We start from the raw sequence: 27,203 nt of genomic DNA on the forward strand, positions 1-27,203 counted from the left end.
GTGATATTTGGCTGTGGGGAAACCGCACCCATCTGTTCGTGCACTTAGCGGCATGAGCTGTGACTGGTCTACTTTTGACAGACAAAACCTCTAGATGAAAGCAATTATGCTTACACAGTCGAGGCTGCCGTAATCTTCTTGTAATTATCCCTTGATCTTTTCCTCAGGAAAGCTTTGCGGCACATGCCACCGTTGTCCCTAACTCCGTCATCCACCGAGTTTCCCAAGTTCTTCTCCATGAACATCCTGGAGGAAGTGGATGGATTTCTCCTCAGGATAGCAGAGTAATGATCAACCCCTGTTTTAATATTATCAGTGACATGTCATTGCTACGCTGAGCTCATTTGTCTGACATCACGACAACCGTCACCTGACTAAAATCAACATTTTAAAAACTTTTCATTGAATATGATAATGATCTAATATTCTAATATAATGTATGCTATAAACTAATATTAGGGTAGACAGTTGACACACACACACACACACACTATGGGTCAAAGTCGTGTAACATTTTCAAAATGGTAAAAAGATAATAAATTATGTTCATTCATTGGAGTATCTCTTGAGAATTAATACAGCCAATAATTACATTTTTATTCTCATTAGATTACAAGCTAATGACACACAACATCTGTCTGTCCTCTCTGTGTAGCTGCTGTGTGAGTCCCGATGCAGAGCTGACGCTGCTAGCCTTTGCCTTGGCCCGAGGCAGTGTGGCCAAAGTGTTGCAGGCCCTGTCTGGCATCAGTGATCACCTGGAGGCCGAGTACAGAGCGTCCTCCCTCATCTCCTCCATGGCCTCCGTCCGGCTGCGGCTGCTATACCGCAATGGTAACACATATGTTTGGAAGCCATAGGCCAGAGAACCAAACAAAGCTGCAACACTTGCACACAAGTGATGCATTATTAGAATCCGGCAAAGTTGTAGTGCTGTGATTCTGTTGGATCAGCCATTCCCACTTTACGAATAAGGATTAGAAACTGTAAAGCAAATATAAGTCCAAGGTCAGATCTGGTGTAACACAAGTTTAAAAGCTAAATCATGGCTGAGCAGGAGCCATCTCTGCTCTTTTCGTTACATGTAGTCTTGAAAGTTTGAGAAGCTTAAATATCTTGAAATGCTCATCTCTCCAGTTTATTTATTCATTTATCCAGGGAAACCCCTCCAGCTGCACCTTCAGGCCTGTGATGTGAAGAGCAAAGAAGAGAAGTCTGGACCAGAGAACATGCTAACGGAACCCTCCACTGGAGATGGTATGACAAGAACTCCATTTGGACAAGGGCATTGTTTTTGGCAGTGTTGGAGTACCGTATGCATTATCCTCTAAAGGGATATTGAACGTGCCATGTTTCTTCAAAGGTTTTCTCACAGAGAGTGGGCGAAAGAAGGCCAGCATCATCTTGTCTACAGAGGACCAGAGCAACTTCCAGATTACTCAGATGAAGATCAAAGTGAGGCCACTTTTTATTACTCATTACTGACAAAATGAGTCATTTGGCATTAACGTACGTACATATCGCCTCATGTCTGCTTTGTATGATAAGGTACGGAAAGGAGCCATAGGAGCAAAGTGTGGCTTGGTGTTTGCATACAAGGAAACCGACCCTTTTGATGCAGAGAAGCATTTCAAAAGATTCAAAAAATACGACTCGTGGGACTTCAAGGACTACAAGGAGTTTGTGCAAGACAAGTAAGGACTTTTGCCAAAATCGGATCTGTTAGTGATTGTCTTGTTATTTCAGTTTCATATTTTAAAGGGATAATATCAAAGCGAGGGCATTAAGGGCAGCCAGCTGTCGGTATAATGCCTGGTACCCTCTGTGGAGTTGCAGTTCACAAGTAATTTGCAGATCTTCAAATTACAAAATAGTCCATTTAATGTAGTTGGCCTCACTTACTTGCATGGATATCAAACTGTCCATAACTATCCCAGTTGTTGATGCTTTAAAGAGTGCCCATACCACATGTGCAATAACATGGTTTCTGTTGTCATATACAGTACCTCCTGTTTGATGTCTAGTCATTTACACTAACATAAAATCTAATTTATGCTGAATCACAGAAAGATGTCTCAAGACACTTTTCTGTATAAAGCATATTGACCCAGTATAGCAGACACCCTCCCCCTGAGGACGCATTAGGTCATAGTGGAAAAACGGCATACATCATGACTGTAAAGCACACACACTCATGTCAATTCTTTCATGAATCTAATTCAAGAAATAGAAAAGTACATAACAGATTGTGTACCAAAAATCGAATGCGATTCAGTGACTGCTTGTTGCTCACCTCCACATTTTCAGACAATTACATGCAAAATCAGGTGAACCAAAACGTAATCGGATAAGAGGAAGCTGTCAGTGCAGCTACTGTAGTCATGAGCACAGAAAGGTAAACTAATCGAAGAACATTACAGGGATTTATCTTTTCCGGCATTTCTACATACAGTAGAAATTCTAAATGAATCAAATCAGCCTGATTGGTGGTTCAGGGAGTGTTGTTTTGTTTCCTTTGTTAAATGTGGGCCTGTAAAACCCTTTTAACAGTGATTACGGGCTATACAAATAACTATATCTTGACCTATACCTATAGAATACTGTTCTCAATCTCACCTGAAAGTAATGGATGAAAAATAATCAAGAACAAGCAGCAAAATTCAGTGTGAGGTCTGCAAAAATAATGTGCAACATAACGACACTATCGATAATAAAGCTATGACAAATTATGATAAGACATTAAAAGCAAGGAAAACTAAGGATAAGCCTTGTGAGAAAATTAGGGGGCATAACAACAACTGAAGAGAATGCGCAAAGGTATGCATGTGGGCGGCTGTGGCACTGGCTCAGGAGGTAGAGCAGGTCGTCCAATGATCCGTGGGTCGTTGGTGTCCTTGGGCAAGACACTGAACCTCACATTGCCCCCAATGAGTCCGTCGGTGCGAGCTTGCCACCATTGGTGTGTGAATGTGGGAAGTGAGGACGCTGGCGTTGACTGTTCGCCGCTTCACCTCCCAATGTATGAATGAATGGACCATTGTAAGCGCTTTGAGTACTTAGAAAAACACTTTAAAAATGCAATCTGTTTGTATATACAGAATAGTAGCAACAACATCATAACATTAGAAAAGTTGGAAGAACACCAGATTATAATAAAATATATTTAGGAAAAATATTATGAACCATCTAAAATGAGTCTCTTGCAAGGCCTGGCAAGGTTGCAGGGCTTAATGTGAATGGCTTATCTATGCAAATAGCTTATTGCCCATGCTGTCATCTGACCCTGCAGTATGAGGATTCCAGCCCAGTCTGAAGATGAGCCCATTGGCTGGTTCGAGCTGGAAGATGACTGGAATGACGTGGAGATCAAGCTGCAGCAGTGTCGTGTTGCAAAGGTTTGTGCTACCGCATCCAGTAGTAAACGATACACAGTTAACAGTATACACTTTTTGGGACCTGCTTTCATTTTAACTTGCCTTTTTTATGTCTTCCATGTCAACATAATATTCCATAGTAATTTAACAGCTTTATGCTGCTCATTCTGGAGTGTTAATGTGCACGGTTCCTACGGCCATATCTGTTCCAGAGTAGGTCAAAGCATCTGCATCGTGGTTTATTGTCCACCCATTAACATGGTATATTGTCCACCATCACCATGTCTTCACAGTTTCTCATGGTGAAGTTCCTGTGTGCCAGGCAGGACACTGCTGAGCGCCTGGGGGTCCAGTCCCTCAGCTTCAGTGGTTACCTGTGCCTCGGGGCGGAGAGGCTGGGCGACCTGGACGAGCTCAGCCCAGAGGCAGACGGCTCAGAGGGTGATGCAGTCACTGGACTTACCCTGCTGAACAAGACCCTGTTCTTCATCCAGCAGCTTACACGAGACATGGTAACCTCTCTTCACTACTCGGGACCGCTCAAGGTATTCTTAGCTGCGCGGCACTGTTGCACCGACAATATCAGAGCCACAAGCTCACTACATGTCTCATTGCAGCTTGTAGACCAGCTGTTTGTGATGCGCAAACATGATGCGCAACCAAGTATAAATCAGGCATAATAATGGTTTACTGTTTTATGCTTTTCCGTAGGATGTGTCCCACTTCAAGCAGAAGCTGCTCCTGGACTTCAGTGGTCTCAATCTCACCCTGTTCTGGAACTTCTACAGTAAACTCAGGGAGATGTGAGTAGTGAGACCGATAATTGTTTTTTATACACTGTGCCGAGTAACTAAATGCCGTTGGCTTGACCAGTGTCATGGATATGGTTACACTAGTCATTCTCTAGACTATCTAAGCATCCAATCTTCTCGGGCTTTGTCCAGACGAGGACGTATTCTGCGCTAACCGGGCAAGTATTTAGCCGATCTGCCATTTCTGCCACACGGAGACGGCGTTTTTGACTCATTTTGAAACCACCTCCCAGAGTGGGAAAGTTTGGAGACGCAACTTTGTCGTCTCCATGTGTACAAGTACAGCGAATGCCGTCTCTTTCCTGAGCCGGTGATGTCATAGTCCCCTCGCCCCCTCCAAACTAACCAGTGTTAATGGTTTATTTCACCATAACCACTTACATAAGTATCACAGCTGTTTTATATTTGCATATAATGTCTATAAATCTCTTCTCTGAAAATAGCCGATCTGCAGCCATGCATGAGCTTGTAGATGAGCTATTTATTACAGCTGAACAGATAAATTATGGTGATTACCAATCTGGAAAGACAAGAAAAAAACGGATGATCTGCATTATTGTTGCTATAATGGTGTAGTGTAGAATAGATTATAGGCTATATCTAAGATCGGCAGCACAGCCAGGCAGGTCCCTCTGCGAGGTGCACAGAACAGCAGCATGGACAAAGTGCTTCGTCTTCTTGGGTGGAAATTAAACATTCTGAAGGTGCTATCCATGCTTCAACTTGCTCTCTAAATTATATTCTTTGCAAGCAAGCAGCCAAAATGTCACGGCGGGAAAAGCCTTTGTGTAACTTCAAACCGGCTTTGCATTGAGAGGATAAACACATCGTTTAGTGTCCATATTCCTCGATAAAAGGCCTGTATACAGTGTATAGTATTAGTAGCCTATGTGCAATTTCTCTTGTTAACTAGCTGCAGATTAGATTATGTTTAGTGCTGTGTAGGCAGCAGGTGGAATCTATTAACGAGCAATTATCTGACATTCAGCAGTGTTGCGCCCCGAATATAATCTCCAAAGTCACAATGCATCATGCCCCCCCCCCCCGCGTTTTGAGCTTTCTGATCTGCAACCTATGAATCTCATGATTATGTATACTTTGTAGCCTATACTTCTTGCAGAAGAGGGTAGTTATAATAATAATAATATAATAGGCCTACTAATATTCTCATATGTAAAATTGTAATGAGTAATGAAAAGAAAGAAAAACATCAGCTACAGACTGATCATGCATTTTACCTACTACTACTTTTTTTTTGGGTGGCCATCTACAGGCCGGGCATGTGTACTACAGCTTTCTCTGGAATCCGGAGCGGTTTACCAGTCATGTACACGGCATGCATAATTAACATAACCGCAATGTAGAGGTAGGAACGTTTTATATCGTTTACAAACTTGCGCGGCAAACAGCCCGAGCCATCCTCGTGTATACAGGGTCTCAGATTGAGGCCAGATGTGAGTTCCTTCCATATATGTGACCTGTCATTGCGGCTGTCTGTGATCAGATAACAGTTTGAATATCATGATCCTTCACAAGAAGTAAAATAAAATCACATCGCTCATAAAAATGTTTGTTCCTTCATTCCAATTCTTGCATAAGTAAATGCATATTGTCATTGCAATTTTATTATATATGAAAGGAAATTAATTAAAATTAAACTATATATCAGTGCTATTAGGCAGTGCAGAGGTCAAAACACCGTAAAAAGCGAGGTGACATTTCCATTTGTGTTCACATTCTACTTCAGGAATGAAACCTGACTAAGTTGTTCCGATGTACTGATTCAGTCGCCTGCACGACCCAACATAAGTTCACAACATCCGGTCTAGATGTTTGGCTCTTCAAAATAAGAGCTGAACAGGGAAAAATGCTGGCGTGAATTATATCATTTGTCAATAAATGCTAGTGCTGTAAGTGTTAAGGCACAACGTCTAATGTGTATGTGTGCTTGTTTATGTGTTGTATGTTCTCAGCGAGGGAGAGGAGGTGATGAAGAGCAGAGTTCTACTGCTCCAGCTGCTTCAGAACTGTTTTCCCATGCTCCCCAACCCTTTGGAAACCTGTGAGGCCGAGGAGGGGATGGAGATGGCGGCGGGTGCAGAGACTTGTCCGTCTCCCTGCAGCAGTGCTGACCCTCTGCCGGACGCTCAGCCTGACACTGCAAGATCTGTGTGGGACCTCTACACTCACCTCTGCCAAAGTAAGATCTGTGTGGGACCTCTACACTCACCTCTGCCAAAGTAAGATCTGTGTGGGACCTCTACACTCACCTCTGCCAAAGTAAGATCTGTGTGGGACCTCTACACTCACCTCTGCCAAAGTAAGATCTGTGTGGGACCTCTACACTCACCTCTGCCAAAGTAAGATCTGTGTGGGACCTCTACACTCACCTCTGCCAAAGTAAGATCTGTGTGGGACCTCTACACTCACCTCTGCCAAAGTAAGATCTGTGTGGGACCTCTACACTCACCTCTGCCAAAGTAAGATCTGTGTGGGACCTCTACACTCACCTCTGCCAAAGTAAGATCTGTGTGGGACCTCTACACTCACCTCTGCCAAAGTAAGATCTGTGTGGGACCTCTACACTCACCTCTGCCAAAGTAAGATCTGTGTGGGACCTCTACACTCACCTCTGTTAAAGTAAGATCTGTGTGGGACCTAGACACTCACCTCTGCCAAAGTAAGAACTGTGTGGGACCTCTACACTCACCTCTGTTAAAGTAAGATCTGTGTGGGACCTCTACACTCACCTCTGCCAAAGTAAGATCTGTGTGGGACCTCTACACTCACCTCTGCCAAAGTAAGATCTGTGTGGGACCTCTACACTCACCTCTGCCAAAGTAAGATCTGTGTGGGACCTCTACACTCACCTCTGCCAAAGTAAGATCTGTGTGGGACCTCTACACTCACCTCTGCCAAAGTAAGATCTGTGTGGGACCTCTACACTCACCTCTGCCAAAGTAAGATCTGTGTGGGACCTCTACACTCACCTCTGTTAAAGTAAGACCTCCACCCAGGGCATACAGCCATTAACACAGTAAAACACTGGGTCGGGACCCATTTGTGGGTCACAGACACATTTTTATGGGTCCCTATAGTCCCTTCATTTTTTTTGTTTCCTACATTTTGTTAAATTAAAAAGAAAACATTGAAAGAAAAAGACAATTTATTAAAAACTAAAATGCAACATTTTTCAGTAATTTCATAAAGAAATCAAAGAAAAATCTAAGAAATTCCATAACATTCCAGAAACAAATGTTTAAGAACTAGTGGAAATAGCACCTCACCTGAAAGTAAAATGATCAAGAACAAGCAGCTAAATTCAGTGTGTGAAGTCTGCAAAAATAATCATGTGCAACATAACAACACTATATCGATAATAAAGCTATGAAATATTTGAATATTTCTCCTCTGGAAACTCTGTATTGTTTTGGCAGTGTGTAAGTGTCTTCTGCTCTAATTGTGGAAACTAGAATCACAATTAGTTAACAAAGACAAAAATGAGGAAAAAAAGGGTGTAACGCAGAAACCTGTGGTCTGTAGAAAGATGTTACCATAGGTGCACGTCAATGTTTGATGACATTGCGTAGACCGTAGAGTGGGCCTAATAGGCAAAAAAGGTGACTGAAATGTGCCTGAATAATGCGTTTTATATTAACTGTACAATATGTGAAAATATTGAGAGTGGGATAATAAGCCTAGATCATAGACAGAGAAGTGATGAAGTGTCTGTGAGAAATCTGAAGGCAGGTGGAGTGCTGGTCAGCCCGTGATGAGCTGACGCAGACGCACGCAGCGACGTCACTTCTCTGATTCTGGTAGTGGGATGTTAGTTTGTGAACATGAGACTGAGTGTTGCTGTTGTTGGTTTTAGTTGTGGATGCTCCGGAGGCGGAGGAGTTGGTGGAGAAAGTCTTGCAGAAGGAGGCGATCAAGGCCATTCTTAATGGAGCGGCTGTCTTCTTCCCCGATAAACACAGCAGGAGGGACAAACTCTTCAACATGATGGTAACTGTGAGACAATTCCCTTTCCTTAAAATAAATACAATTTATGTCCGTTACTTGAATTCCCGAGAGTGTAAACATGTAAATAACTGTGTGATTGACAATGAGGATTTTACTGTGTTTTCTTTTTTTTGAAAGAATATTTGACACTAAATATAAACTTTTTCTCTCTCTCAGAAAAACATCACAGAAGAGGATCAGCCCAAGTCAGTGAAGGTGACCTTTGCATCCCTGTGTAATTACTTCAGGTAAGCATGTGTTGATGCATGCACATCAGATACATCCACAATGTACCTGCAACCCAGTGTATTCCACATAGATTAAAGTTCTCAATCGCCACGACTGATTTCAGTCATTTGGATTCCATGGAAGCCAGTATGACATGGAAATGTCATAAAAAGCAAACTCAAATCTTTCATTTCTTCAGCTGGTTGGCCTAAAACATCATCATTACATTTTCAGTCTTGAGATTTTATTTAGCTTTATTCCATGATTACAGCAAACTGCAAATAGCATGTTTTTTCCTTCCATCTTTCTTGTCCCTACAGTGACCAGGATCCTAGCGGCCTTCTCTTGCTCCCGCCCAAAGGAGCGCCCTCCGACTTTGACATCAGCCCCATCCTGTCCGTCATGGAGACTCTGCTTCTGGTAGCAACCAGAGAGGTCAGATCCTCTTCCTTCATTGTCATTCATGGCAATATCACTGATGTGCAATCGGCTAAAAGTTGTACTATAATGACCTATGTTCATGGTAACTGTTATTTCAGTTCCTAATGGTTTGCTTATTAAGTGATAAGAAAATTGTCTAGTCCAATTGAACTTAACTTAAATTTTAACCTGGTGTGGTTCCATTAGCCATAGCCTCGGAAACCCAGACATTTTTATTTCCAGGGAGAGAAAAAAGTCTGGGGCCGAGTCCAGTCCTTGCTCAGTTGAGAAATGTCTTTAATCCTCCAGCTCTAGTGTTTCATCAGAGCAAGTTCAAAGTGTTTTAGTTTTATTTGCCCTGAACCAACAACCTGAAAATCAATGCACCAGTGCTGATGTTGGTGTCTTCCTCTACCATCCTGTGCCAGTGTGAGGTGATGGTGGTGGATGTGAGTGGCGGGGCCAGCCGTACCGTGCTGCTCTCTCTCTTCTGGGCTCTGCAGGGCAGCCTCCTCTCCTGGTGCTACCTGCACCTCAAAGGAGGGGCGTCCTCCACTGCTGGAGAACTGGCCAAGGACATCCTGCTCAAATGTGAGGAACACTGTCTCATTTGACCTTTTCAGGACTATAGAGGGTATGCACATGACATCATCATCATACCCGGAAGTTATGTGGCAAAAAAGGACTTTCTGGCCTTGATAGTCCATATACATCCAAACAGAAAAGTCCTATCTGATTGCATTAAATTACGTTAACGACTTTAAACACACTTTGCCACTTCATTTGCCATTCACTTCATGCATGCGCATACCATCTATATACATAACAATATATCAAAGTCCCCTGGGATTAGATATGAAGTTATTGGGGTTGTCCCGATCCGATAATGTGATCGGAAATCGGGGCCGATCACGTCATTATCAAATGATCGGAATGGAATCAGGACCGAAAAAAGTGATCCTGACATCCCAAGTATCAAATATCATATCCATATCATGGTATTAGACTGGATATTGTCTGTGATTTTGGATATTGTACTATTGTGATATGGCTGTTTTATAAAAATATCGGATCGGGGAAAATCTGTATCAGCAGATACTCAAAATTAAATGATCAGATTGGGAGCAAAAATAACAAGCTGTTTTTATTGTGTTGGCTCAACAGTTTAACGAACAGCCAGAGATTTGTATTGAGTCCATCTCTTTCCTCCTCCTAGATGTGGATCAGTTCTTAGGCAGCACCAAGGCTGTGCTGAGCTCCCTGCTGGAGAAATATAGTGGGGCTGAAATCACTGACAAACTGAGCAGCTCCATCCTGGCCATGGTGACCAGACAACTGGTAATACATTCTTCCATTGTCATTTGTTAATAATGTTAACGAGATAGGACAGTGCACTGTGCAGCAGTGTCATTAAAACTGTGCTAATAAGTGTTGTGCCTCATCAGATGATATTCCTGCTGGAGCTGTGTTCCTTGGACATCCCCCACAGTATGCTGCTGAAGAGCTTCTCTTCTCTGGTAGAGCTTCTGAAAAATCTCTCCAGTGACACAGGAGACATCTTCTCCAAGGTGGGCCCACACTCCTATCGGTGATTGCTATGGGACCATTAAGTCAATTAACTGTGTGTGTGTGCGTGTGCGTGTGCGTGTGTGTGTGTGTGCGCTTGTATATCTGCTATTTTTAGCAAAGATTTGTTATAGAGGGAAAAATGTAGCGGACCTACTGTGTAGTAGCCTAGTAGGTCACACGTGGTTCAAGTGGATAATTGTTTTAACAACCTTTGTTTCAGGTGGACCAGGAAAGCTGCCAACAGCCACAGCAGCCGGTGGTCCTGAGAACCTGGAACATGGAGTCTCCTCACAACTATGAGAACAGCCGCCATGAGACCACCATCTTTGCCTGCCCGGGCGCCACCTCCTTTGAGGTGGAATTCGATGAGCGTTGCGAGACGGAGAAAAGGTGAACGGGCAAAGTAAAAACCTTAGACATCCTCCTGTCATTTTTGACATAACGAACACATGACATTTACCGTTGTCTCTGAATATTGCCAGGTATGACTACCTGGAGTTCACTGATGCCAGAGGCGGAAAGGTTCGTTATGACATGAAGGTCGGAACAGAGAAGTGGCCAAAGGTAAGACGTGTGTCAGCGCCATCAACTTGTTTCTTAACATGCATCTGTGTCACCTCATAGCTTTTAACCCCTAGAACCATTATTTTGAACTTTTGCTGTTTCACGATTTTTCAAAAATAGCAGATCTACAAACTCATAGCACTGCACCGAGTGCCACGCTACGAGCTTGTAGATCTGCTTTTTTTCTCATCGTGAAAATGTGTTAAATTCTTTGAATATACAGTATATTCTTTCACAGTGAATGTTTTAACTCAAATCTTTGCTTCTGGGTGTTTCTGAAACAACATATTTTGAGAAGGGGTTCCGGCAGCCAAATACATAATAATATTTGGGGTCTTTGACATGAAATAGTTTGAGCATCACTGATATAGAAACATGTCATGATTTAGAAGACATTTGTGACCGGGGACAGTGGTTTGATATACAAGGGGGACATTTTTCAGTTATTTACATATTATGAAACTGCACACTGTGACCTTTCATATGATGTATTGCTCATTGAAATTGGGGGGAAAATGATAAGATATGACCATTTGAATCTTGTTGAACCAGAAATGTCAATTTAGAGAATTCCCCTTTCAAAGTTTCCCTAGAATTTGAGCCCAGGAATGGGTGTGACAATAGATACTTGTCTCCACCCCTAGATACTTGCATAAACACTCCCCCCATCCACTAACCACTACGTAGGTTAGCTGTCAACTGCAGAGAATGACTTGAGTGGACACTTAGTAAAAGAAGAATACATGTGGAGTAAAACTACTTGCAGCTAACACTGCAAGTAGGCTATAATTTATTCCATGAAGTTACTTGTAGTTTTAGACCCATGCTTTTAATTGCTAAATTTAAAAATGCTGTATGTTTACATTACATTATTATGTACAAAGGTACCTTTTTACCCCTAAATACATGGCTTGAATCAGCCGTGCACTGATGTGAAAGAGTTAAAACCTTACCAACAGAAAGTCAGGGGAAAAAATACCTTAGACGAAAGTTTCCACTTTTAAGAAGATCACACCAGGATTTGTACTACACTATAATTGTCTTCACATTCAATATTTGAGCTGTTCTTCTAACAACAACAATGTCATGGATTGATCAAATTATTTAAAAGACGGATTTCACCGCAACACGCGATGTTATTAATTCATGTATTGATCATCAGGCAGCTGCATCCAACGGTAATAATGTTACAAAGATTAAAACACAGTGCTAAACATGCACATGTGTGCACTGAAATAAAGGGCAGAAGAATGGATTTACAACTAAGACAATCGTCAGAACGCGTGTGGTGTGGAGACCACAAACAAACTGGCAGCAACTTATTTTTTCTTCAGTGGACGACGGGTAAATCAGTTAATTTATACTTTTATTACAACATCCAACAGCATCATATCAAGTTAACAATGCTGATGTTGTATTTACTATTGTCACAGAAACACACTGCACGGCTACTATAACTGGAGAACAAAGATAGCTATGGCCAATCGAAACGACTCTATGTAAATACGTGCAGGATTGTTCACACCCCCAAAATACGGCAAATAATCTGTAATTATAGAGACATTTTTGCAATGTAAATACAACGACTTAATGACACTAAAGCGACTTTCTGATGGAATAAAAACATTCTTTAACATTCCAACTGTGTTAATGTGGCAAAAAAAAAAAAAAAGTATTTTGGCCTATTGTGTAGTTTAGTTTCATTACTGCCGACTTGTGGTTGAAAATACTGGGAGCGGTCACATTTGTAGAATCTGCGCTGTAAAATCTTCAGCACTTATTTAATTGGGCACAAATGGACCTGTAAGGGTCCATGTATGTCGTGCACCCTAAAAATTGGCCCAGAAGTTTGGTAAATCTTTTTCCATTTTAGTTACAGTTACAGACCTGTAATGGTCCGTTTGGACCGCTGGTGGTCCATGGACCAGACGTTGAGAGTGTCTTAACATCGACACAAAACAATATATCGAAGCTCCGGCATCTCTTCCTTGGCAGGCGCGCCTGGCCCTGTCTGTGGCATTGACACAGTGTCCCCCCCCCCGATTGAGTCTGACCGCGCATGCGCAGACCGTCGCTTTGTATTCAGACAGTCTCAGAGGCACTTAGACTGTAAACACACCCCCCCCCCCCCCCCCGCTTGGAGTGCCCCCCCCCCCCCCGCTTGGAGTGGGCCCCCCCACGCAGGACAAGGGGGGACACCCTCGTCAAACATCAGAGAGTAACTGAGTAAAGTGAAGGTTCCCTGCTAAAGTAATGCTAGTGCTTCCATGCTAGTAAAGTCATTTGCTAAACCAATTTCGCGATAAAATCCGTTAATTGTAACCGTTTTTGAAGATAATACTAGTATGGTACTAACTGGCTAACAGAAATAGCAGAGAAGGAAATATTAACAATGGTATTTTGTAAAAGTGTCTTGGCCCGCCTAGCCTACAGAGCTACCGTCAACAACAACAGTATGTTGCCAGATTCTGCGAGAGAAATAAGCAACCAGTTGTGAAAACAACTTCAAGCCCAAAATAATAACACAAATCTTATTTATATAGTGTTTTTATTTGTACTCATTTGGCACATTTACACAGGCCTAATGCATCTGAGACTGTTATTTTAATGTTTGTTTGTTCATTACAAAATGCCAAATAAATACAGTAGACTATATTTTTTTAAAGGAGAGATAACAGGCAAACGATCAAAATGACAATGGTTCTACATTATCTAATTGTGTAGAAATTAAGTAGGCTAATCTATTATCTCTAATGCAACAAGTAACAACAACAATACTATTTGTGTTGTGTGCAGGCAGCTAATGTGTCTGTTTGGTGTGGGGGAACCCTTGCTAACAAAGCCAACTACAGCTTCCATGCTAGTGCTTCCATGCTAGTAAAGTCATTTGCTAAACCAATTTCGCGATAAAATCCGTTAATTGTAACCGATCGTTTTTGAAGATAATACTAGTATGGTACTAACTGGCTAACAGAAATAGCAGAGAAGGAAATATTAACAATGGTATTTTGTAAAAGTGTATTGGCCCGCCTAGGCTACAGAGCTACCGTCAACAACAAATGATGTTGCCAGATTCTGCGAGAGAAATAAGCAACCAGTTGTGAAAACAACTTCAAGCTCAAAATAAGCGAAAATAACAACACAAATCTTATTTATATAGTGTTTTTATTTGTTCTCATTTGGCACATTTACACAGGCCTAATGCATCAGTTAAGTTTTCCATTCCTAGGTGTTCATTAAGGGGTCTGGAACAATGATCTTAGCTATCAATCAGGCCATTGCTATTCCTATTTTGATTGTGGGATGTCAATGGGCCATTCACAACCATCTATCCAGGAGGAATGTAATGTCAATAAGCCATCTCTTGGGCAATTGTGGTGAATATGATTGCATTTTGTATCCAGAAATAATGACAAGAGCTGTAGTGTCACCCAAAAGTGCTTTTTGTGCAAAAGTAATGCTTTTAATGGATTCAGAGTAATGAAAAACCCCTAGTTTGACCCCACACATTATGTAGTCATAGCACTTCATGGTTATATGCATAGTTTATACATATAGTTTCATTATATAGATAGATATATTCCACTGTTATGTTCTTAGCTTCTGTAAAACAGATGTCATTGCCAAACACTGTCTTTTGAATAGGCTAATGTGAGCTTGTAGATATGCATCTTCACTGTTATTGTGCTGTACTTGTGTCACACACACACACACACACACACACACACACACACACCAAATCAATCTAGACAGCACTATAATTGCTTTTTATGTAGTCATAGCACTTTATAGTTAGATATATGTGGGTGATTCTTCAACTTGGGGCACTTTTGACTTTAGAATTAAAAAAAATGTAAATATGGTTTGAACTCAGTTTAGTTTCCCATTCCTAGGTGTTCATTAAGGGGTCTGGAACAATGATCTTAGCTATCAATCAGGCCATTGCTATTCCTATTTTGATTGTGGGATGTCAATGGGCCATTCACAACCATCTATCCAGGAGGAATGTAATGTCAATAAGCCATCTCTTGGGCAATTGTGGTGAATATGATTGCATTTTGTATCCAGAAATAATGACAAGAGCTGTAGTGTCACCCAAAAGTGCTTTTTGTGCAAAAGTAATGCTTTTACTGTAGTTAATTAAACAGAGAGGACTGGAGTCAATTGGGTTATATTATTTTTAACACAAATTTGAAGCTGTCAAAATCTGACGGCCATTGTCACGCCCACCTTTTGGCCACGCCCACCTTTTGGTAACGCCCACTTTTGGCCACGCCCACAAAAAGGACCCCCCTTGTCATTTTCCAGGCAGGCTCCACTGCTCACAACTATGACTTGTCTTTCCTCCTGCAGAAAGTAACGTTTGACACGGGCCCTCAGCTGCAGTTCCTCTTCCACTCCGACAGCAGCAACAATGAGTGGGGCTACAAGTTCTCTGTGACCGCTCTGGGCCTGCCAGACATCACAGTCTCCTGGATGTCTGACCTGCAGCTGCTGGTGGCTCGCCTCATGGGTCGCTTGGCGTCTAGGACGATGGCCCTGAAGTCCCCGTACGGTGAGACTTCATGTTTGTGACAGGCTCATGTCAACAGATCACGCTGCCCACCACCACGAAGACTGGCGTTTCTCAGCCGCCACTCCGGCTTGGCGGGAATTGGTTGTGATCACGGGTGGGAAGACAACAGAGGAGGGTGTTCTCCGTTCCTGTCTACACCCTCCGCAGACCAAACGGTAGTGGTTTCACAGCGACGGGGCCTGTACAACATGGGGGAGAATTGACAAATTGACTGAACTGAGGAGAAAATGAAGAACAGCTAACAGCTGATTGAGAAGGAAAAAAAGACTGAATCAGTAGATATTCTATATGGGGTGTGAGCCTTTTTTCATGGCTTTAAAAGTTATATTTCATGCTGGCCCCCCTACGCACGATCTGAGCCGATCAGATGTGCATAAGACGTTGTTGTTGCCTGGCCTTTATATAACCAACATTTTGTTTTCTCCATCCCGACACAGAGATCCGCAGTGTGAAGGAGCTCCCAGCAGTGAAGATGTCCCATGTTCAGTCCTCGCCTTTATGGAAACCAGTTTTCAAACACGGACTGCATGAATCAAGGGATGTGTGTACACAGACAAACCAGGTATGTTCTGTGGTGTTTATTGTAGTTGTGTATTATATGTACCATGTCGTGTGTTGCTGAGCTTTCTTCATCTTCTTCACACAGACATGCCATGCTGAAGAATTCACAAGCTTCCTGGAAGACTTTGCCAGATGGAATCCTTCACAGGATTCAACCGACAGCAGAAGCGAGCTGATGAGGACCCTCATGCAGTCCTGTAGAAAGCAACCAATGAGGAATGAGATAGGCACCGGGCCAAAGGTCGACCAGGCTGTGAATGCCATCTGGGCAGCCATGGTGTACCACACACCGGCCCTGAGCAATGCCCTACACATCTATGGTAAGGGTTTATTATAATTATTGGTCACAAGGCATGACACTATTTCGCATGGTTATAGTTTGTACTTTTAATGTCGGATTCCTGCTTTAATGGAGCTTCTTATAGTAAAATAGAAGGTTCATCAAGATAAAGCATTTATGACTTCTCCTCTGCTTCTTGTTTTTGTACAAGTAGTCAGTCAGGGCGGCAAGCCGTGCCTGAATGAAGACTTTGTACACGTGTACTCCCTGGCGGATGGCATCAGAACATGGATGGTGAGTGTTTTTGGAAGGACTCATCTAATTGAACGTATTACTGCCGGTTGTGTAGTCCAGTGGTTCTCACCAAAAAGAAAGACATGGGACCTCTTCAAGACTCACCGATCTAACAACATAGACGCACTAAACAAACGCATGCTTGCATACAGACAGACTGCTATAATAATAATAGACAAAATAATATAGTAAAACCAACTACGGTATATTTAAGGATTAATACTTTAATATAGGTACATTTTCTTCGATGGGGTTTTTTGCACGTGTCGTACTATTAAATAAGTTGATGATGCAATAAGTTGTCCGTCTCTGTTCCCTGGAGTGTGCAGTCCCTTCCTTGGAAGGTTTATTTATCTTTTTGAAATATTAACGCTTCGCTTCTAAAGAGAGACCAGATGAGGTAGTGGAATGGAACATTATACCTCCCAGATTTTGGGAGAAATGGAAGGCGGGGCTTTTCAGAGCCCAACTGCTTGACACGCCTTTATTCTGAAAAATTCCCCGACAAAAGTAGTGTTAATAACGTATTTTGTATTTTTGTCTTTTTTTTTTCTTAAGTTGGAAATGAAGCAGAGATACCTGGTTGGCAAATTGAATGTTCCTGACGAGAAGGAGGCAGGTCATGGCGAGGTCACGATGGAGACGCTGGGTGAGCAAACTGCCGCCTTCCTTTTGAGTATTTTTGATGGGCTGCAAATGTAACCATATTGACATGGCAGCCATTTTACTCTTATTTCATTATTATGTCACTATGTGAGTATGACATAAGACAAAATGGCTGCATGAATACGGTCCTGCCTCCTGTCTCTCTAAAAGCTGAGACCTGCATCGAGAAAAGCCTCCTGCTGTTCCGGTTCGCCCCCAGCGGAGCAGCCTCCCAGGACGGCGATGCCTCCACGGCGATGCCTCCACTTCGTGTTCCACTCCTCCGCTCTGGTTCAGTGTCAGAAGGAGCCATGTTCCAGGCGAGCCCCTCGGCACCGGGGACCCAGGCGGCAACAGCAGCAGCACCCGAGGGAGACGACGAGGCCAAAGGTCAGAGCCAGCTCCTTAAGGCTCAGGCCCCGAGCTCCTCCTCCTCGTCCTCTGAGGTGGGGCCTGGCGGTGGGTCCACCGGCCATCATGGCCGCAGGGGATCCACAGAGAGTGTCTCGTCCCAGACGGCTGAGCCGGCGTCCCCTTCCACCTTCCCCCGCAAAGCCACCTTTAGTCGTGGGTGCCTGCGCCTGCTCTCCTACCGCTCGATGGAGGAGCCCCGCACGGTGCCCTCGGTCAGAGAGCGCTACCCCATCCTCAAAGACATCCTCAACTACATGAAGGACCAGGCTCTCACCACGGCCAGGTGTGTAACCGTTGCTTCGTTTATTCTCCCGTTCCATGTGCTGGGAAATATAGCAGGTCTAGTACGCGATGTGTTGTGAGCTTGTAGATCGGTGCGGCACCGGTCGAGCAAAAGTATATACATACATCAGGCTTATTATTCCTTTGTTTGTCTGCACAGCACTCGGGCTTAGTTATCACAATCCACAGTTCCTTGTGTGATTCCTAATTGACGACAAAATTAATATTTGCTATTTTTTGAGGGGTGCTATGTTTACCTTTTGAGGATTTGTGTAAACACAAACATTGTCCTAACACAAGGACAACAGAAACGCAAACATTGAATGTCATTGACAATGAAAGACAAAAGTGAGGACGCAAATTGTGATTGGCCGGAATGAGATGATGTATGATAAGAGCGCCCCTCACTTCACACAGGTGTGATTTTTTTATTAGTATTATATTTTTTGCAGCATTCTGCAGACCTTGTCCCTAAACAAAGCCCAGGCTCTGAGCGTGTGCAAGGTCCTGGAGACGGTTCAACAGTGTTTGCAGTCCCTGGGAACACCACATCTCTTCCAGGCCCCGTGCATTCTGTTCCTACAGGAGCTGCTGGCATGCCAGAAAGACTTCACAAGGTATTCCACTCAGGCAATATAGGGTGATTCATAATATAAATGTTGTACTATCGATCAAGACTGTGCAATGGACATTTTGTGAGCTTTGAACCATGCCCTCTAGAAAATGAACTGTCTCGCTTAGGTTAATAGTTTTATGGGTTGGGAATCAATGTCCTGTTGATTCCATGCCGTTGTACATCACAGATCCAACTAGATAAAGTGCCCTTCGGCACTAGTCTCTACCAGGGCAGGTCAGGTTGTGGCCTCCTGGTGGCGCTATAATAGGCCAATGTGAAAAGGGTGCCATTTCTTCTCACGCCTTGGATGGCAATTGGATGATTTGAGGCATTCTGTTCCAAAAATGGGTTTTGCAAAAATCCACCTGTTGGTGGCGCTATAACAGGCCAATGTGAAAAGGGTGAGATATATTGTCTGTGAAAGATTTCACGTAAATTGCACGCTGTGTTCATGATTTTAGGCTTTTTGTTCAAAACGGGGCAATCCTGCAAACTTTGAAAGGCAATGTTAGCCAATTAGGATGGAATATGAAATATCGGACAGATCAGTCGGACAGACACATGACTATAGAGATAGTGTGTAACAATTTGCCGGATTCTCCAGAATCTGGAGGAGTAATACATTTGGGGCAGAGGTTCATCGTTAAAGGACCACTTCACCACTTTTCAACCTATCTTCATATAATAGGTCCTCACTAATAATCATGAAAAAATGGCATGATTTCTTTCTACTCAGTCTGTGTCTCATAGGATGGCCGTGGGCAGTTTAGAAACCGTCTTCCAGTGACATCATCATGAGGCAGATATTTTTTTAAACAATATTTCTTTACAAAAATATTTAGATTTTAATTATCGTGAGAACGATGGCTTCCATTTTCGCATTGCAACTTTTCAGGACTAGTAAGCCTGCAGTTTCTATTAGCTTGTATTCCCCATCGATGATGTCACTGGAAGACTGTTTCTGAACTGCCCACAGCCCTCCTATGAGACACATACCGAGTAGAAAAAAATTGCGCCATTTTCTTCATGATTATTAGTGAGGACCTATTATATGAAGATAGGTTGAAAAGTGGTGAAGTGGTCCTTTAACAGTGCCAGAGGTTAGTTGGTAACGGACGGACGGACTCACACACACACACACTGTGGCCATTAGCTGTGCGTCACCACGCACGCCCATTGGTGCCGTCAGTTCACTCCAGACTGATACGTTATTTTTATGTCCTGACGTCACACCTGGCTAGCGGCAGGAGTTAGTGCTGTGGCAGCGGCGGAGGCTGGAGGTGTGTGTTTGCAACTCGCGGTTACGTTCGTTTAGCCAGTAACCCTTTTAGTTCATAATTCTTTGTGCACTCGGAGCGTTATCGTTTTGGATATACATTGTGGAGAGGATCACACAGAGGAGGACTCCCCGGGGATCGTTTGGATCGGGCACCTTGGAACAGTGGGGATTTAACCCCACACTTGTACGTCAGTGAGTGAGTAAAGAACGAGGGTACACAACAGAACAGCTGAGGGGTTCGGGGTTACAACCTAACGGATACCGTGCAGGTACAGGAAACATACTGTCGGGTTTTGCGTTTGTGCACGGGCTGTATATACGATGGGAACTGATTACTGAACTGAACTGTGGTGAACTTATGTGCTTTGAACATTACAATATATACAACTTATTAACTGCAATCTGCCGTGTCTGTGTTTATTGTGTTATAAGTGACTACAGGGTGTGCAGTGTGGTGCGGACCACATTAAGCTGCACAGCCTTATGCAACGGTTTACCCTCTTAATTAACATTTTGTCAGGATACAACTGCCTGGCTGGCACCCCAGATCCATGATCTATAACAAACCGTTACAACACACACACACGGACGGAGTGCAAAACGTGTACTCTCCCCATGCCTTCGGCCTGGTGGAGACAATAATCTAACTCATAAACCAACAAAGTGGGGAAAAGGCGGCACTCAAAAATAAAAGATGCAAGACTGGCTCAGACGCAATTTCTCATATTTTATGACACGTTAGCCTTCTTCAGAGCAGATTAAAAAAGTGATACTGGGTGTAGGTCCCTCTTTTAAAGCCAACATTTGATCATGCAAGCCCCATCCATAATCACCTCATGCATTTTGTCAGAACATTATTATTAGTCTTCCCAGAAGGGCCTTGCGTGCCGTTTCCCTTGGTATTCTCCTTTTAGGGGTTAGAGAATGATGTTATGCTAATGACTCCTGTTCAAGCTATTCTCTTCCTTCTCCTTCCTACCAGTTATTACTCTCAGCTGTCCGGCAGTGGGCAGGAGCTGAGAGAGGAGGTCCAGTGTTCCTACCACAAGCTGGTTCTGATGCTGGTGGAGGCAGTGCAAGGTTTCAGCAGCCTCAATGAGAAGTAAGGCATCGTCATACTATTAAAGTGTATGTGTCTATGGAGTTAACATTACTCTAATAGTGTGTTGTTATAATATTCAAATATGTCTTCCCTGTGTAGTTTTTGTTTCGTCCTGAAAGCTGAAAGCCTTTGATTCAAAAGGCCCAATCGTAAAATCATAATCATAAATCATAAAATCCAAGCTACCCTCTAAACACATCTTACATGCTATTATGTCCACAGAGCACTGTTGCCTGCCCTGTCCTGTGTGCAGACCTGCTTGCTGCACCTTCTAGACATGCACTGGGGCGTGCAGGACCTCGCCTTGTTCCTGCAGATCAAGCTGCCCGACCTACTGCTCAGCATGTCACAGGAAAACATCAGTGTTCACGACATTGCCATCAGGTAACAGAGACATGGCAGGGAGAGAGCGCGCTCCACTGTGAGGTGTTTTTAAACAAGTGCATGTACATGGTATTTATTGCACAAAAAGGTTAGAAAAATAGACCCACCAAAGTACTTGGGGTTTCATTGTCTGATTTCCAAGCTCATGGAAAAAAAATCCATTCGAATTAGAGTCTCGATTCTCATTATAAACTATTCAAAATATACAATGACTGAAATAATTGAGATAAAACTGATTGGGATTTTTTTTTTAATGAGAATCGATTTTCTTCAGATACTTTTGAATCAATTTTAATCAAAAAATCTCCAAATCAGAACCGAATCGTGAGATAGAAGATTCACAGCACTACTTCTAGTGCAATAGTATGTGTCAAAGGTAGCAGAGACGCTATGAAGATTGTACAGTATGTCACTAGAAATGAGTGCACATGGGCTACAGTCACACATTGTTGCTATCAGACAGTATTCAGTTGACCAAGAAATTTTCTGAAAACAAAAATGCACGAGTGCTAAGAGTAATCATTATCTGATGTGACTTCAACTCAACAGTCAGTGGACAGAGGAGGATGAAATAGCAGACTACAAGAAAAACCAGGACTGGATGGATGAGTGTGTGGACGGGATGTTTATGAAATGGTATGACAAGATCGATGAGGAGGGCTCCATGGACGACAGGAGAAAGGTACGATTATAATGTGAACAAATACTCCAGGGAAAAGAACTGACACACACACACACACAAACATACACACATTCATGTCTGAAACGGTGTTGATTTTGTCGACTAAAACTATGACGAATAATGTCCGTCGACTACCTTTTTTCACTGACTGAAACTATATGAAAACTAAGCTATGATGACTAAAACTAAGACTAAATATATTGACAATTTCGTCAACAAATAAAAACTAGATTAAAATGTTAGGAAGGGACTAGTGGACAAGAGATCCAGTATGAGTCATTTTCCTCTTGGTTGCATGCTGAAATATCTACAACAGGGCCTATCACCATGATGTTACACCACTGGATGGCGCCATCCACCTAGTACACTGTAATGGCTAGAACCTCTTCTCCACCCACCTTGTACAGTGCATTTACGGTGTTAAATACATTCACAGTTAGCATGGTTGTGTGTGTGTGACAGTATCTTTGGTTTGCATTCAAATATTTGCAGTTCGTTCTTCGCTGTTGAGAGTGCAAACAAAAGTTATTGAGGATACCCTTTGTAGTGATGCAAGATCCGCTGTGTGCATCAGCAAATATTTGACGGCGGAATGATGTGCACAAAAGAACCAGGATCTCAGTTTGCGACAGGGCCAAATATTTACTGTAAGGTATTACTTTTAAGTGTTAGTTTAGTATTAGGCTTTAGAATTTAGAAATTTCAGAACGGCAATTTTAATATACAGAATTAGTTAATGTTATGTTCGAGCAATGCAAATCCCATTGACAGCCATATTAATTGAATTTGATGGTGCTGTCCACAGATGCACATGTTCATCGCACGCTACTGTGACCTGTTCAACGTGGTGATGTCATGTGATGGCTGTGAGAGGATCGCTCCTTGGCACCGCTATCGATGCCTGCAGTGCATGGACATGGACCTCTGCAAAACCTGCTTCCTCAGTGAGCTCTCACACACATCTGTTGATCATTATACTAGCAGCTTTGTATCTTATCGTCACCGTCAGGCAGAAACCTTGTATCTCCATGTTTCAACTTTTCTTCAGAAATTGCACTATTCTATGAAAAAAAAAGTGCTCAAAACTTTATGTGAGGAAAGTGTGTAAAATCAATGTACTTTTACTATCGCTAAATGTGCTGTTCTATACGTCTTCGTATGACGGCATCACACAAAAGTTGGGAACATCAACTTATTTTTTTGACATTTTGCTTGAAAGTGGAAAGGGGGTGTTGTTTCTGTCACAATAAATTTGCACGCATACGTGAAGTTAGACCTCTGCATTTAACCCGTCCTAACTATGAGGACCGACGAGCAGTTAGGGCTTAAGTGGCTTGCTCAGGGAGACTTGGACACACAAAGCCCGGGCGTGAACCGAGGACCTTCCCATTTCCAAAAGGCCCCCAGTACCTATGACAGCTAACCAATGAGAATTGTTCACATCAGCTTGTGACAAAATCATAAATTCATTTTTCCCCATAAGTAACGGTTTTGGGCATACAAGGGTTCCACCCAACAGCGATGATATGGTATAATAGGTATATAGTATACGCTATGTAAAAATATATATATATATAAATAAATAAAAATCATACTCAAATGTCCCATCGTTGGTATGTACTGTAGGATATAATATTCCTAGTGTTTCTGTAGTATGTAATATTCCTAGTGTTTCTGTAGTATGTAATATCCTAGTGTTTCTGTAGTATGTAATATTCCTAGTGTTTCTGTAGTATGTAATATCCTAGTGTTTCTGTAGTATGTAATATTCCTAGTGTTTCTGACTGTAGGATATAATATTCCTAGTGTTTCTAAGTGCTGTGTGTCCATGTATGGGTTGACCCAGGCGGTGCCAAGCCGGAGGGGCATGAGGATGACCACGAGATGGTGAACATGGAGTATGCCTGTGACCACTGCCAGGGCCTCATCGTAGGCAGCAGGATCAACTGCAACGTGTGTGAGGATTTCGACCTGTGCTTCGGCTGTTATAACGCAAAGAAGTATCCCGACAGGTAGCACTTACAATTTTAACTTTAAAAACTTTATCTACTATAACCCTCTCTACAACATGTGATGCATTGTGAGCTTGTAGATCTGCTGTTTTTGCTGAATGTTCGACTACTATGACATGCTCAGACTAGGGATGCAGGTTCTAGTTGTTACACTCTTAACACATCCCTACTTTGGATGTCATGGTAGAGGGTGGATGGATGTCAAGTGAGTGGCAAATTCAGTGGCAAATCAGTTTAACGTCGCTTTACGATGTAAAGCGATTAAAGCGTTAAACTGATTTGCCACACTTGACATGAGAGAGTTTGAGAACCGCTGATTTAGAAACATAGGTTTTTCAGAAAACTGTCGTAGAATCTGGTGTCGGGTCTAAATGGGTTAACACTAGACACCTATTCCCATTTACCTCACTCAATTTCTTTGTTGGCCTCCAGCCACCTGCCCACCCATCGGATCACGGTGTTCCCCATGGTGACCATACGCATCAGTGACCGCCACCGGCTCATTCAGCCATACATACACAACTACTCGTGGCTGCTGTTTGCGGCGCTGGCCCTGTACACGTCGGACCTGAGCAGCAAGAGCCAGCTGGAGGGAGAGCTTCTAGACGCCAGCACCCTGACCCTGGCCTCAGACCTGCAGACACGCTGCTCCAAACTCATAACCGAGTGCTTGCTCAAGGGACAAACGGGCAAAGGTTGGTACTAGGGAGACGTCGTTTTCAATTCGGGTCAAGAGCTGAGCCTAGAAATAGAATTTCCATTTTTAAGTTAAGAGCCATTCCACATTGGCATAGAAGGTTCCTCGACATATATTTAAGTTCCATCCCACTGAGCATTTTTCAGGCTATTAGATGTCTAAATGGCCGTTAAAAAACGTCTATATATAGACGTTTAAAAAACTGCTAATGAATAGAGCCATAGAGTAAGACAGAGTTACGACATTGAGGGGGCAGAAAACAGCCCGGTCACGTGGTTCATGTAACTTGTTTGTCACTGTAAAGCCTATAGACTCCAATGCATTCCGTAAAGTTCCGGTTCAGGCCTTTGTCACTATTCGCCAATAGAAGTCGATGTAGAAGAGCGCCATTGGACTGGCCCCATGAAGTGAACAGAGTTGTCCGTCTTCCTCTCTTCCGCAACATTTAAAAAAAAATGTTTTTAACATTAAATACAGTTATTGAGCTTATTTCGTTATTGTATAATTAATAACATTATACAAGGCAAAGCTCATCTTCAGCTACAGCAACACTGTTTTGCATTTACCACATAAAGCGCCTAAATATGTATTCGGTCAAACGTTCCCCATACATTTTATAGGTCTGCGTTCCTCTGCCCTGCTGTCACTTCTGACCTCCAACGAGTCTATCTCTGACAGCGAGCTGCAGTGTCCAGTCTCTCCCCAATCCTCCCAGGATCTCAGCACCACCGCCACCACGGACACCTCCTCTGTTCCGGGCAGCACGGCGGCCATCTGCTCCCCTTCGTCACCCAGGGACAAGGTGACATGTCATTTAATACTCTGCAATTCCCAGTGGTGGAAAGTAACTAAGTACATTTGCTTAAGTACTGTACTTACTGTACTGTACTGTAGATTTTGAGGTATTTGTAATTTACTTGAGTATTTCCAATATCCAATTATTGTACTTCTACTCCACTACATCTCAGAGCCAAATACTGTACTTTTACTATTTTAATCACGGCCATTTGAAAATAGCAGATCTATAAGCTCACAAAGCTTTGCATCGCGATGCATTGTGAGCTTGTAGATCTGCTTTTTTCACCAACTGCCATACATCCCGTGTTTCTCGTAGTGAACACAATGGTCCATGAGTTAACAACATATTTCCTGTTCCTTCCTGTTCTTATAACTTGCTCCATCTTGCCTCTGTTTAGATCAAAGCACTGAGCACGGAGAATACACATTCAGCCTCTCCTCCCACGGCTCCCTCCGAGGCAGCCTCTCCTCCCACTGCAGCCTCTCCTCCCACTGCTCCCTCCGAGGCTGCAGCCTCTCCTTCCACTGCTCCCTCCGAGGCTGCAGCCTCTCCTCCCACTGCTCCCTCCGAGGCTGCAGCCTCTCCTTCCACTGCTCCCTCCGAGGCTGCAGCCTCTCCTTCCACTGCTCCCTCCGAGGCTGCAGCCTCTCCTTCCACTGCTCCCTCCGAGGCTGCAGCCTCTCCTTCCACTGCTCCCTCCGATGCAGCCTCTCCTCCCACGGCTCCCTCCGAGGCAACCTCTCCTCCATACTGGGAGGAGGACGAGGACGAGGAGGAGAACCGAAAGCTTGAGACTCAAGGCACGTCGGATTCGTCCAGCCTCAGCCAGACCCCCTCCGTTTCCAGCGAGGATACCCTCTCTCCTGTGGTTCGACGTAAGAGCTGACTCAGTTAGTCTCATGGCAATGCAGCATAATGTAAAATGTTATGCTCCATTATACAACAGGTCGTTTCGAGGCAGCAATCTTATTGGTTGAAATGGCCTTCTATCCGTACTTCAAATCAGCATCATGGAACACCTAATAAATAAAAAGTTTCAGCCGTGTTGTTCTCCCAGAGCGCAGCAGACTCGGTTGCTAGGCTAGCCAGTTTCTTGGCTCGTAATGGTCGTAGTGGCTTCATCTGTAATTAAAAAAATATACGATTTCTTTTTTTTTGTGAGTATCTTAGTTTTAAGGGTGTATGTTTAATGGGCCACTTCACCCCTTTTGCAACCAGGTCTTATTTTAATGACGTTTGGGAGACAAGAAACACTTTCCTGGGGTTTTTATGTTGGTAATATGTGTTTTTAGATATTTCAGTATTTCAAAGTGGCCATGGGCTCCATGATGTCATGGACACTGGGCTCACGGCAGAAGCACTGCTCTCTGATTTTGTGGCTTTGATAACAAACTGCACACATTGCAACTTATTATCAATAGCTAAAGTTTGAACAGAGACACCACTCTGTTATTGGGCCTAATGTTTTTTTTTAAATCACCCTTAGCTTCAGAATCTTGTTCGGAAGCGGTCGCCTCTCCGACGTCCGACGGTGCTGATGTGGTCACAGTACCACAGGAGAGGATGGCCCAGGTCCCTCTACAGGAGAGGATGGCCCAGGTCCCTCTA

General features: G+C 43.2%; 1 protein-coding gene across 1 annotated transcript in view; it reads left to right on the plus strand.

The window, feature by feature from the left end:
* zzef1 (zinc finger, ZZ-type with EF hand domain 1) overlaps positions 1-27,203 on the plus strand; it is a 51,765-nt gene that overhangs the window by 4,878 nt on the left and 19,684 nt on the right. Inside the window, exons 7-39 of the mRNA XM_083781991.1 lie at positions 168-284; positions 656-834; positions 1,159-1,257; positions 1,364-1,455; positions 1,549-1,694; positions 3,290-3,395; positions 3,668-3,919; positions 4,086-4,177; positions 6,160-6,386; positions 8,061-8,200; positions 8,369-8,439; positions 8,740-8,854; positions 9,268-9,430; positions 10,056-10,177; positions 10,285-10,407; positions 10,629-10,798; positions 10,891-10,972; positions 15,326-15,527; positions 15,986-16,110; positions 16,195-16,429; positions 16,604-16,683; positions 17,242-17,332; positions 17,500-18,025; positions 18,477-18,641; positions 20,902-21,021; positions 21,244-21,405; positions 21,955-22,087; positions 22,893-23,031; positions 23,934-24,099; positions 24,532-24,794; positions 25,417-25,598; positions 25,993-26,470; positions 27,082-27,167. Of these exons, the coding sequence (XP_083638117.1) occupies positions 168-284; positions 656-834; positions 1,159-1,257; positions 1,364-1,455; positions 1,549-1,694; positions 3,290-3,395; positions 3,668-3,919; positions 4,086-4,177; positions 6,160-6,386; positions 8,061-8,200; positions 8,369-8,439; positions 8,740-8,854; positions 9,268-9,430; positions 10,056-10,177; positions 10,285-10,407; positions 10,629-10,798; positions 10,891-10,972; positions 15,326-15,527; positions 15,986-16,110; positions 16,195-16,429; positions 16,604-16,683; positions 17,242-17,332; positions 17,500-18,025; positions 18,477-18,641; positions 20,902-21,021; positions 21,244-21,405; positions 21,955-22,087; positions 22,893-23,031; positions 23,934-24,099; positions 24,532-24,794; positions 25,417-25,598; positions 25,993-26,470; positions 27,082-27,167 (5,449 nt within the window). The remainder of the gene's footprint in view (positions 1-167; positions 285-655; positions 835-1,158; positions 1,258-1,363; positions 1,456-1,548; positions 1,695-3,289; positions 3,396-3,667; positions 3,920-4,085; positions 4,178-6,159; positions 6,387-8,060; positions 8,201-8,368; positions 8,440-8,739; positions 8,855-9,267; positions 9,431-10,055; positions 10,178-10,284; positions 10,408-10,628; positions 10,799-10,890; positions 10,973-15,325; positions 15,528-15,985; positions 16,111-16,194; positions 16,430-16,603; positions 16,684-17,241; positions 17,333-17,499; positions 18,026-18,476; positions 18,642-20,901; positions 21,022-21,243; positions 21,406-21,954; positions 22,088-22,892; positions 23,032-23,933; positions 24,100-24,531; positions 24,795-25,416; positions 25,599-25,992; positions 26,471-27,081; positions 27,168-27,203) is intronic.

The sequence above is a fragment of the Protomyctophum parallelum genome, assembly GCF_964188405.1.
Source record: "Protomyctophum parallelum genome assembly, chromosome: 1".
NCBI lineage: Eukaryota > Metazoa > Chordata > Actinopteri > Myctophiformes > Myctophidae > Protomyctophum > Protomyctophum parallelum.